The following is a 12,920-nucleotide window of genomic DNA, read 5'->3' as shown; positions in this document are numbered from 1 at the left end:
ACACAGATTGTAGAAGGAGGTAATACAGTTAGTTATTTAAAACATAGAGGTAGAAGGCGGCGAAGAGCAAAATCTGTAAAATTCAGCTTTTTTGTTGCTGTGGGCAGTAATTTTCTGCAGGTGGTACCTAGACTGATAGGCCGTTCCATATAAGGTTTTCAAGGGAAAGAAGAAGTGGTATGTGGATCTGTTCATTCAAAAAAGACAGGACCGAGGGTGGTTGCTGCTGTAAGTTGCTTGGGGAGAGTGAAATCCCTGTATATTGGGTTGACTTGTCCACACCTTGTAACTTGCTTTCTATAATGAATAAATGTCATTTAAAAAGAAAGAAGAAAAAAAACAGGCAACTCTTTCACAGAATCTCAATATTGCACTTGATTTCTTCAATCTGAAGAACAAACTGATGCTCTTTGACTGAATCCTGAACTAGATAAATGAATGAAGCATAGTACTATATGATCATATTCTGCATTGACTGATCATTCAATATAGTTTATGCCAAGGATGTCAAATAACTAGTGAATAACATAACCTTGGCTATACATTGTTGTACTTCTCTGTGTGAGATTTTGGACAACTTGCTCCTTCATGTAAATCAGCATAACAATTTCGCAGAGAGGGAATCCTGTGCAATTACTTGTAAACTTGCATCCCTCTACTGTGGATTATATTATTCTCAACTTTGTTTGCTTGGTTTTGTAGGTTCGCGGCCCTTCCTGTGCAAACATGTTTGCAGATTATCTGTCAGAAACGAAAGACGTGGACATAAAGAAAGTCGTGGTTTTGGAACATGGTTTCAATGGATGGGAAGCCTCTGGTAGACCTGTCTGTCGCTGTACTGATGTCCCCTGTAAAGGCATCAATTCATAGATATGTTGTGCACAATTTGAATGCCGATGGGGAAGAAATCATGCTACAATTACTTTGCTACAGTTTATAAAAAAATTGCATTACCCTCTATTTATAATTGTCATGCAATTGAAATATTTAGCATGACCATGAATCATCTGCTTTGTTAGTGAACTACAAACTAAGACAGATTTATTTTGGATCTCAGATTTGGTCTGCATTTGTGGATCCCTTCTTATGAAAGTCTAAAAAAGGTGGTTCAAGAAAAATTATAAGCTTGGTTTTAGCTATTTGGAGGACCAATTGATATATATAATCTCCAAAAGTTTATAGAACCCAGTATTTGATATCTTGATAAATATAACATGTTTGTACATATGATTAAAAAAGTGTATAGAAGATATTTAAAAAAAATGTTCCAATTAAACAGGGCAAAGGATAAAAGACAATGTCAGCCAAACATGACAAACTGGCTGTAAGAATTATGAGGAAATAGAGAAATTAGTGATATGATTTTATTTAAGACAACCTTATCCTACAGCCAAACAAGCCCTAACAACATCCTAGTTTCTGGCTTCATATCAATCATTATCATGAGTCATGACTATTATACAATATTTCTTAGCAAACCAATGCCCTTTTTCAAATATAAATGGTTTATATGAGATCCTACTTTATGTTGCTTCCATAGGTTGATTTTTTGCAAAATATGATTCACTGGAGGATTTCAGTAGAAACCCTATATTGGTCCCCTATTAGAATTGTTTAAAACTCTCTCGATTGCACGTGATAACAATTTCAACCACAAGTTGGATGCTACCTTCCCTTTTGCAGAATCCATTTGATATGATTCTTGGAAGAAAATCCTTGATAATTTTATAATTTTTTACATTATTGATACTAAATCAAGATATGGAATGTACATTTATTCTTGTTGAGTGGACATTTTTTCCCTTGCGCATTGGCTACTTGTAAGCCTTTGCGTCATCTACGCTGCATGGAGAGCGGTGATCTTAAGATTCTTAACAATCCACTTGGAAGTTTCTTTAACGCTCTGTTTGGATGCTCAAGGATTTTCCTAGCAAAAAAATACACTTTTCTTCAACTTTATGGTGCTTGGTTGCCAATTTAGCATTGAAATCCTTGGAGACTACCAGAAAAGTTTCAAAGGTAATAATTGCATGTCTCGTGACGTAGCACGAATGTCTCCTTATACTTCCCAAGCCAAATTTCTAAAAAAAGAAGGAATTTGGCTTGGAAAATTATGCTTTTTCTCCCTCTTTCTCTCTCTTCCTTCTCTCTCTTCTCTTTCTTTGGTGGTAATGACACCCCCTCCACTGCCCTATGAGGTTGGCAACCAAACTCTACTAATAACTATTCTACAAGGTAAATCAAATGTTTGTCTCCTCCCTAGTGACTACTTATACCACTGATCTAAAAGGTAAACCACCTGGATCCAAACAGAGATACATCAATGAGAAATTGGACAGATGGGACAATACTCCTAACAGTTCAATTCAATGGAAGTTTACCTATTAACTGTGGACTATTATTTATGGGAAATGATTTATGCGCTCAAGTGTTTAGATAAACACATGCTCCACTTGTTTGTCGTGTAGTATTTAAAGGGATGTGAGAGGATATTACGGTTCTCAAAAAGTTCTTAAAACCCTTTAAATACTACACGACAAACAAGTGGAGCGCGTGTTTATCAAAACACTAGAGCGCATAAATCATTTCCCTTATTTATTTACTACCAAGTAATAAGATTGTAGGAAAGAGCCTTTTTACGTTTTGCACATGCATAAGAGTTTTCTTTTAATGAGAAAAATACTACAACAAGCTTTCAAGTTGAGAGAACCCTCACGAGATATGTGGGAAGAGCCACTTTGGATACCTCTAAAATTTATTTTCATGTAATCTTATATGCAAAATATGGCATTTCCATGTTTGAACACGCCTTGACTTTATTTTATTTCTGAACATGTATAGTTTTTTTTTTCAATTTTCAATAAAAACACAAAAGAATTAGTTATAATATTATATGATGTGAGGTCATAAATAGGCTGTATCCCACAACAACGTTAATAGGTTGTATCTCATAAATCATCTCCATGGGATGATCATAACCCTCTCATGTCTAAAGGGACTGTACATTATAAAAACCTCTACAGATCAGAGGGTTAAGATCACCCTATGGAGATGATTTATGGGTTATAGCCTATTTTCGTTGCGGTCCATTAAATGAATGGTTTGGATAATCGTAAGTCAGCCCCACTGCACTTTCTAAAATAATACACTAGTAGGGGTGTCAACGGATCCACTTCGGGTCGGATCCACCTATGTCACAGTCACGATCCATTCAAATTCCTTATCGGTCGGGTCGGACTCGGATTGTTCTTCGGATCCTAATTTCCAAGTCATGATTACGATCCATTTTAATTCGGACCGTCCATCGGAGTGTCCTATTATGTCCCACTAAGCTAAGTAAACAACTATTTTTTTTAAAACGAGTAAGAATGGCAGTCCACTATTAGTGTGTCTCTATGCATTTTCTTCTACTAGATTAAAAATTTATCTATGTTTAATCTATGTGTAAAATAATGCTTGTAAACAATAAAACTAATCAAAATTACATACACAAATATAATGTATAACTATTATCAAGAATATGATTCATAACAATAACATTCAGTAATAAAAACTGATGAACTAATGATATATTCATGACGGCATATATGTTCAATAGACCAGCATAATGAAAGTAAAAACTGAGAAAATGAATCAAGAAAAAAAAAGACTCACCATGATAATCCTCACCAGCATGACGCGGAACCATCCAAAAATAGTATTGCTCTTCTAAAGCATTTCTAAATTCCTGCAAAATCTAAGAATTGTGTATACTTTCAACTGAAATAGGGAAACTTATAATAAGAAAAATGATGCTTGACCAAGACAACAAATCAAATGAGTCATTTGTAAATAGTTCACTAATAATAACATCAACCCACCATAAATACATAGGTCTGCAAAAGTTGACAAGATTCGTGTAACCACAAAGTAATAAATAAAAATATCAAACTCAAAAACACAATGTTGCCATGTTGGTTTTGCAATTGGCACAACTAAACCAAAAATATCTCCAATCCATTGTTTTTGCGATTGGCACAACTAAACAAAAAAAATCTCCAATTCATTGTCGATATACCCTACACCAACATACAAAGGAACAAAATAATTAATTTAAATATATGTGAATCATAAATTCAACAATGCAAAACAAAAAATTAAGTCGTCTAGGGCAATGCGCAAGATGTCGTTTTAAGTGAGTAGTTCCACTAGTACTTGAACCCGTGAGATTCCTCTTACAATGTTTGCATTTAGCCCACAAAACCCCATTTGAATCTTCTTCTTTTTCAAAATCATTCCAAATGACTGACCTTAATTTACGTCGTCTAGGGCTAGGTGGTGAGTGATTTCCATCATTAACATCATCATCCACAATATCCTCAGACATTGTTGAAATAATTTCTTGTATAACATGTAAAAATAACCATAGATATTGTTTAGCTAGTTTAGCATCATTCATTACAATCAAGAAAGATACAAGGCGAGATTAATACAGGAGAATGTAAATGAGTTTCTGAATTGTACATAAAAAGCATTCATAAACAAAAGGCCATGTTTGGAAACCATGAAAACTTATAGAGCGAGGATTTTTTCACCCCACGTCAAAAAGTGTTAAGTCTGCCCACAATTCCGCTAAAAGGGGAGCGCAATTAGATGGGCCATAGGATGATCCAAAACCATGAAAACTTATTGCCTTCACTTTATTAAAAGTACAGTATTGCCTGCACCATAGGATGATCCAAACCGTCCATTAGATGGGCCACGGCTGAAATAGGTTGTGTCCCAAAAATCATTTCCATAGGCTGATCCTAACCCTTCGATCTGAATGTTAGAGGGTTGATCATAACCATCTAGATCATTTAGCCCATTAATATTTAAGAAGGCCCAGCCCAATTCAATGTATAAACATTGCTTAAAACAAAGAGATTCTAACTTCACAAGGGGTGAGGAATAGTTCTTAATCCTCACCATCTGCAAAAAGACTCTTCTACAAATTCCAGAACCTTTTTCCAACACTATTTCAAATTCAAAATTTTCATTTCTGAAATTTAATCCTCCAACAATCTGACAAATGGGTCTCAATTTATCTCTTTAAAGCTAACGAAAGCCCTCAAAAAGGTATGCTTGATGCTTCAAAATAATTTTCTTGATTTTTCGGTGTTTATTTTTTGGGTTGTTTTTTGGGTTTTGGGGAATCTCTATCTAAAACCATTTTCCCTAAAAAAAATTTCTGTTTTCTGCTTGAAATTCATGTACTGGGTTTTGGGTCTTTTCCAAAACCCTTAGTTATTCACTGTAGGTTTCTTTCTGAGAAGGGTTTGGATGTTGCAGGCTATGCTATGGTATTTTGGGGAGATTGAAAAAAATTTCTGTCATTTGAGGCAAGTGGGTCTCCTTAATTTTACCCCTTTTCGAAGTCTTGGATTTGGTTTGGGGGGGCTTTGAATATTGGGAATCAAAGAAGCTGATATCAGGTTAGAGATTGGGGTTTTGATTTGTCCCTATTTTTTGTGGATAGGGTTTATGGGTATCTCATGAAAAAAAAGAAGCAAAACCCCCAAATTTAATGCATGTGTTTTCTAGGGTAATATGTGAGTTTATGAACTAACATAATCAAACCTTACCTTCAAAGCTTGAGAGATACACACCGTTGTTGTTAATGGTAGAGAAAAGAACAAAACCCTAAAATCCCTTTTTCTTTCCTCCGTGAAAAGTGAAAACTGAAACGGTGAAAGACTGAAAGTAAAAGTTAAAAAGGAGGAATGAAACGGCTGAAAAGTGAAAAACTGAAAGTCTGAAAATAAGGAAATCCCGCTGCCTTATCCTATTCATTAGTGATAAGAGATGTTTTGACCAAAATACCCTTCATAGAAATAATAGCATTTACAAAATTTGAAGGGTATTTTTGTCAAACATTTCGGATCGTGACTATCCAATGGGCATCTCTGCCGTGCCCATACCCAATCCGAAATTTTTCGGATCCCAGATTTTAGGGTCCGAAATAAGCCCATGGATCCTATTCGTATGTTTAGATCCCGTTCATTAACGTTCGGATTCGGACGATCCATTGGACCGTCTGGATCCATTGACACCCCTATACACTAGACTTCAGGCGCACACGTCATATATCTCTTATTAAATATAGTATATAAGAGTACAACAGTATGCATTATGCTTTTATATGTATCTTTATATATAATTTCCTAGTCCATTCTGTTTTTTCTATGATTTTATAATTATTTATATCTACTAATACTTTAGTATAAAAATCAAATAAAAATATATTAAGAAGAAAATGTGTAATCATGCCACTTCTGTGGATCGTTCAACCACTCTCAAATGTACAACAAGCTTTCAAGTTGAGAGAAGAAACCTCAAGAGAAGAGAAATACCTCTAAAATTTATATTCATGTAATCTTATATTTAAGTGATTCTAAAGTTAAGTATGATTATTTCAAATTATGAAGGATCAAGAGAAGAGAAAAAAGAGCCACTTTAGTTACCTCGTAAAATTATTATTATTTTTAAATTTTTTTGTAGGTAAGCTGGGCCTGGGATTGAACCTCTGAACAAAGTTTTGACCTTTGAGCTAGAGGCTCAATCCATCTAGAAAATATGATTATTTGTAAATGATGGTCATAATAGCTTTAAGAATGATATATTTAGGGAAATGATATATGCGCAAAGTGTTTCGATAAACATGAGCTCCACTTGTTTGTCGTGTAGTATTTAAAGGGTATAAAGAGCTTTTTGAGAACCGTAATATCCTCTGAAATCCCTTTAAATACTACACGACAAACAAGTGGAGCGCTTGTTTATCGAAACACCTTGGCGCAGATATCATTTCCCTATATTTAATAGATTTCAAGAATGCCTTAAAGCTCCATTTGCAAATAAGATTAGATTAAAACGGAAATGATATCTCACTCCCATATTCTGATAATTATTGGCACTCCTCACTGTTAAATAGTTCTATGATGGTTGGTTGCTAGCTCATTGGGAACTGTAAGAGGCATTAAAAAAGTATAAATTAAAGAGAAGAATGTTATTATGTGAAACTTACCGGTTAATCCAAAAGCTTAAGCTGTTGGAGAGAGGCATTGTTAATCTTTTATACTTTATAACATATTATAATTAATGGGAATGTGAATATCAATTCTCAATTAAAATAATTCCCAATTAAAATAATCATAGAACATCATGATGGGACCCTTATTGGACTACTGTAAGATTTTAAGTTAGGTTTCACCTCCATTGCAACTAAGGGCATGTTTGGCAACCAAGAAAAGTTATTTCATGGAATATTAACAGGCTAATTGATACATGCTTATCTTTTCTGTGCTAATCTTTCCTTTGCTGCCACGTAGGATTTGTTGTTAGGGTGAATAAGGAGTCCTGGCTTATGTGGATACATGTGGTAACTGATAAGCCTTAGCCATAAGTATTAATCAGTTAGATGAGATGAGTTAAGAGTCAATTAGGAGTCTTTAATATTTTATTATTTCTTTAAGAGTCCTGTTTGTTTGTCTTGTTATTTTTTTAGAAACATGTAACCTGACGTTTGGGAGGAATGAAGAACTTTGTTTGAGAAAGTGTGTCTGGTGCTCAAAGGAGGATTGATCCTTCCCTCGATGTAGATCAAGAGGTTGATCTTCCCTCTAAGAAGATGAAAAATGTTGCGAACTGATTTAGGTTCGTAACAAGTGGTATCAGAGCATGACGATCCCGCGGTATTTAGAGGAATAATGGATCATTGGGAGGAGAATATACAAGAGATCAAAAGGCTTCTAGTTTCATTAAGTGCCAGTTACGATCGAATGGCGTCGGGATTCATCCTAAAGCCAGAGGAACCTCCATGTCTAAAGAAGAGCGAAGCTTTTAATAAATGCAGTAGGAGCAATATCGAAAAGGCTTCCATGGAGGAAAAAAGAAGCAAAAGAAGAAAAGAAAAGAAAAGAAAAGAGCGAGAAATCAAAAAGAAGAAAAAGAGAAAAAGCCACAAAGGAAAAGCGTCGATGATTACCAGCGTCGTCAATTCTGACAAGGCTGTCGCCAAAAATTCTACCGTTTTCCTGCAATTGGTCAGTGCGATCGGAAAGATTCTCACCCTCAACCATCCTTACGTCAAGTCCCAATCATTTCAAAAAGACACAACAAAAGAGCTACACAATACAAAGTAAGAAGGTCACCGATATGAAAGGGATTTCTCCTTCAACTGTTCGGTTAGAGACGACCCATGAAGAACTTGCGATGGATCTAGGGATGAAGAGCTTGCTTGATCGCTCACACGATCATCGGATCTCACTTCATAAGGACATCAAACCAAAGTTCAAGATAAAGTTCATGGCCAAATTTCCAGATGTGAACCTTGAGGACAAGGTTCCATTTTAAGGGGGAAGGAATGATACATGCTTATCTTTTCTTTGCTAATCTTTCCTTTGCTGCCACGTAGGACTTGTTGTTAGGGTGAATAAGGAGTCCTGGCTTTGGTGGATACATGTGGTAACTGATAAGCCTTAGCCAAAAGTATTAATCAATTAGATTTGATTAGTTAAGAGTCAATTAGGTGTTTCTAATATTTTATTATTTCTTTAAGAGTCCTGTTTGCATGTCGTGTTATTTTTTAAAAAACATGTAACCAGACGTTTTGGAGGAATGAAGAAATTTGTTTGAGAAAGTGTGTTTTGTGCACAAAGGAGGATTGTGATAGCAATCGTGGACTGGCTAGAAGATCTAGAAGATCTTCTTGATATGCTTTATTTCATGCCATGTTTAGCTTTTATTTCATGCCATGTTTAGTTCCTTAGTTTGGTAGGTTTCTTCTAGATTTTATTGCTTTTGGGAACTTCTATATTAGTTATTTCTTCTTTTGTAAATCTCTCCATTTATGAGAGATTATTTCCTTTTGTAAATCTCTCTATGTAGGAGAGAATAGTTGATTGAATAAGGCATGATAGATTTTCTTCAAGCTTTGGCTTAGGAGGTTGGTTTCCCTCAAAGAAACCTATAGAATCATATTAATTGGTATCAGAGCATCGATCCATGGCCACTAACAAGGAGAGGATTGAGGTTCTCGAAACCAAGGAATAGGAGACCACAACCTCTCTACGGGAGCTCACTACGGCGGTCCAAGATTTGGTAGTGGCGATGGCTACTATCAGATCGCAGAATGAACAATTACAGGCATCCTTAGGCATCCCTCTCCGTGAGAATGTGATGCCGCAGAAGAGTGAGGGCACGCATGAAAGTAATGTACAACGACCACCCAACTTGCAAACAGGGACTAGTGCGGGCAACTTTTGCACGCTTGGATTTTTCTAGATATTCCGGCACCGAACCTACAGAATGGCTTCATCGCGCGGAACAATTTTTTCGCTATCAAGATACGCCGTTGGACCAACGCGTATTGCTCGCTTCGCTCCACCTAGAGGGGCAGGCGAACCAGTGGTTCCAATCTATAGAGCGCTCCTACCATTATATTGTGTAGGAGATGTTCTTGAAAGAGCTGTTGGTAAGGTTTGGCCCCAACGAGTATGATGATTTTGATGAAGCCTTAGCGAAGTTTCGCCAAGAAGGATCCTTGCGGGATTATCAATGGGAGTTCAAATGCCTTTTCAATCGGGTTCTAAATTGGTCAGAAAAGGCGCTTGTTGGTTGTTTTATTGGGGGACTTCGAGAAGATATTGTAGTCGGTGTGCAGATGTTTCGCCCCACTACTCTCACGGCTGACATTGGGCTAGTGCGCATGCAAGAGGAAAAATTGCAGTGCCTTCGTCGGAGCCAACGCCCGAATGCGGGTGGATTTGTGAGAGCACCACCTCGCCCTTCTCCCCCAGCAATAACGTTGACCCCAACGCCAACTACAGCACCACCGATTCGTCGGCTCACATGGGCTGAGATGCAAGCCATGCACGATAAGGGTTTATGCTACAATTGGGGTGAGAAATTTGGCCCAGGTCATAAGTGCAAGTCACAACAAATTTTTTTGTTGGTGGTGGAGGACGAAAAAGGCGAAGAATATCATGAGCGTGACACCGTTCCAGAAGAACCTGAAATTTTAGTTCATGCTTTAGATGGTGGGGTCTCTTCCTGTACTATGCGGGTAATGGGGACGGTACAAGGAAGAGCCGTTTCGTTTCTAATCGACAGCGGCAATACCCACAACTTCATCAACAGCCGCCTTGCTCAAAAAATGAGGTACACAATTTTCCCCTCTCCGGCATTTCAGGTGATGGTAGCAGATGGTAACAAACTGCAGTGCGCTGGCCGTTGTTCGGACCTTGATGTTGAGATTCAAGGGTACTGTTGTAAAACATATATGTATCTCCTGCCAATTAACGGTGCTGATGTAGTGTTGGGGGTACAATGGTTAGAGAGCATTGGGCTGGTACTATGCGATTGGAAGAAATTGACCATGGATTTTTCAATGGGTACTATAAAACATCATATCGAAGGTCAATGCCCTCCGGGTCCTCAACGGGCTTCTCTTCATTCTTTAGAAAGCTTCATTCGGCATGATGCCCCATGTTATTTATTATTCCAGCTACATGCCAATGAGGGTAACTCTCCCACTCATGCATCACCTACAAATGTTCGGCCATATCGCTATCCGCACTTTCAAAAAAGTGAGATAGAGAGATGTATGAAGGAGATGTTAGAAACTGGGAGATGTTAGAAGCCGGCTTTATACGCCATAGCACTAGTCTGTATTCATCTCCGGTGTTGTTGGTCCATAAAAAAGATGGCACTTGGCATTTCTGTGTCGACTATAGGGCGCTCAATCAGATCACCGTCAAAGACCGTTTCCAAATCCGGTGATTGCTGAGTTATTGGATGAACTTCATGGCGCCCGTTATTTTACGAGGCTCTATCTCCGCTCCGGATACCATCAGATCCGTGTGAAGGAATCAAACATTTCCAAGACAGCCTTTCGCACTCATGATAGTCACTATGAATTTTTAGTGATGCCTATCTCCGCTCCGGATACCATCAGATCCGTGTGAAGGAATCAAATATTTGGGGCATATCGTTTCAGATAGAGGGGTGTCTGCCGATCCCTCGAAAATCTAAAGTATGCTTGATTGGCCCATTCCAAAAAATGTCCGTGAGCTTCGTGGATTTTTGGGCCTCACTGGGTATTACCGTCGTTTTGTTTGCAACTACGGTAAAATTGCTGCTCCTCTCACCTCGCTGTTAAAAAAGGATGGGTTTGTGTGGACAAACGATGCAATGCAAGAGTTCAGCGAGCTTCGCAATACAATGGCTCAGACACCGGTCTTGGCGCTTCTTGATTTCTCTAAACCGTTTGTGATAGAGCGTGATGTGTCAGGGGTTGGCATAGGGGTCGTACTAATGCAAGCGGCTCGACCTATAGCCTACTTTAGCAAGGCTTTGTCGGGATGGTCGTTATCCATATCCACATACGAGAAGGAGATGCTCGCTATTATTGTTCCAGTCCAGCGTTGGTGACCCTACTTGTTAGGTCGCAAATTTCAGATTCTAACAGACCATAAGAGTTTGAAATTTTTTTCTTGAGCAATGCATTACCACTCCGGAGCAACAAAAATGGGTGTCGAAGCTGATGGGTTATGACTATGAAATAATTTACAGGGCTGGCTGAGAAAATTTAGCTACTGATGCCTTATCGATGTTACCCGACGCAGCTGTACTTGCAACAATCTCCGCACATCACGTATTAATTTTGGATGATCTTTGCCAAGAGAACCTCCATAATGAGGAGCTCAAAAAAATCAGGGAACAGTTGCAGCTTGATCCATCGCTGCTTCCACATATCTATTAGAAGGAAGGGGTTTTATACTATAAAGGGCAGTTGATGTTAGCATCTGACTCACCATTGCGCTCGGGTTTGCTTGTGGAGTTTCACTCGTCGCCTACAGGAGGTCATGCAGGATATCTGCGCACTAACAAGCGTATTTCTCAGAACTTGTTTTGGAAAGGACTCACAGGCGATGTTAAACGCTTTGTTGTGGGATGTGTTGTTTGTCAAAAAAATAAATATGAGACGTTTGTTCCGGCGGGGTTGTTACAGCCACTACTGATTCCAGATAGAGTTTGGGAGGACATTTCGATGGATTTCATTGATGGATTGCCGGTGTCAGCGGGTAAGACGGTGATTATGGTGGTTGTTGATCGTTTGTCTACATATGCTAATTTTAGTGCTCTCGATCATCCATATACAGCACGTGTTGTCGCGGAAGTTTTTGTTCGCGATGTTTCAAAGCTTCATGGCATGCCATGCTCCATTGTGAGTGACCGAGATCCCATATTTATCAGCAGTTTTTGGAAGGAATATTTTTAGCTACAGGGAACCCAACTGAAGATGAGTTCCACCTACCATCCTCAAACGGATGGCCAAACGGTGTCCCTCAACTAGAGCTTGGAGACATATTTGAGGTGCTTCACTGCTGATCGGCTGAAACATTGAACAAGATGTCTTCCTTGGGCAAAATATTAGTATAATACCTCTTATCAAACGACAACGAAGATGACGCCATTTGAGGTGTTATATGAGCGTCCTCCACCTGTCCTACGGTGATATATTACTGGTACGTCAGCTGTTGACCATGTCGATAAGGCTTTATGTGAAAGGGATCAGTTACTGCGTGACTTCAAGGATAATCTAGTAATGGCTCAAAATCGCATGAAGGTCCAACATGATAAGCATCGTACCGTGTGTGAGTTTCAGGTTGATGATATGGTACACCTCAAGCTACAGCCCTACCTCCAATCTAATATGGGTGGGCATGTTAATCAGAAGTAGGCTCAGCGCTATTACGGGCCTTACAAGATCGTTGCACGCATTGGCAAGGTAGCATATCAATTGGAGTTACCGGAAGGTTTGCGTATACACCCGGTGTTTTACGTGTCAGTGTTAGAAAAACATGTCGGAACCGTTGTGCCTACTTCAAGTGATTTACGAC

General features: G+C 38.4%; 1 protein-coding gene, 1 long non-coding RNA gene and 1 pseudogene across 2 annotated transcripts in view; 2 read left to right on the top strand and 1 right to left on the bottom strand.

The window, feature by feature from the left end:
- The window catches only part of CDC25 (Rhodanese/Cell cycle control phosphatase superfamily protein), a 35,489-nt gene extending 34,433 nt beyond the window's left edge, over window positions 1–1,056 (top strand). Inside the window, exon 2 of the mRNA XM_077365546.1 lies at window positions 703–1,056. Coding sequence (XP_077221661.1) covers window positions 703–870 — 168 coding nt within the window. The 3' untranslated portion in view covers window positions 871–1,056. The remainder of the gene's footprint in view (window positions 1–702) is intronic.
- Window positions 1–8,433, bottom strand: part of LOC143855428 (uncharacterized) — a 36,258-nt gene extending 27,825 nt beyond the window's left edge. Inside the window, exons 1-2 of the long non-coding RNA XR_013237867.1 lie at window positions 8,003–8,433; window positions 3,655–3,727 (exon numbers count right to left, since the gene is read on the bottom strand). This is a non-coding gene — a long non-coding RNA (uncharacterized LOC143855428). The remainder of the gene's footprint in view (window positions 1–3,654; window positions 3,728–8,002) is intronic.
- Window positions 8,434–11,052: 2,619 nt separating this feature from the next.
- On the top strand, window positions 11,053–11,448 carry LOC143855401 (putative mitochondrial protein AtMg00860 pseudogene; annotated as a pseudogene).
- The last annotated feature ends 1,472 nt before the right edge of the window (window positions 11,449–12,920 follow it).

This window comes from Tasmannia lanceolata, unplaced genomic scaffold, assembly GCF_043159265.1.
Source record: "Tasmannia lanceolata isolate RefF3 unplaced genomic scaffold, GAP_Taslan_0.1 ptg000021l, whole genome shotgun sequence".
Taxonomy (NCBI): Eukaryota; Viridiplantae; Streptophyta; class Magnoliopsida; order Canellales; family Winteraceae; genus Tasmannia; species Tasmannia lanceolata.
Note: the sequence above shows the minus strand (reverse complement) of the source record. Positions and strands in the feature narration are given on the sequence as shown.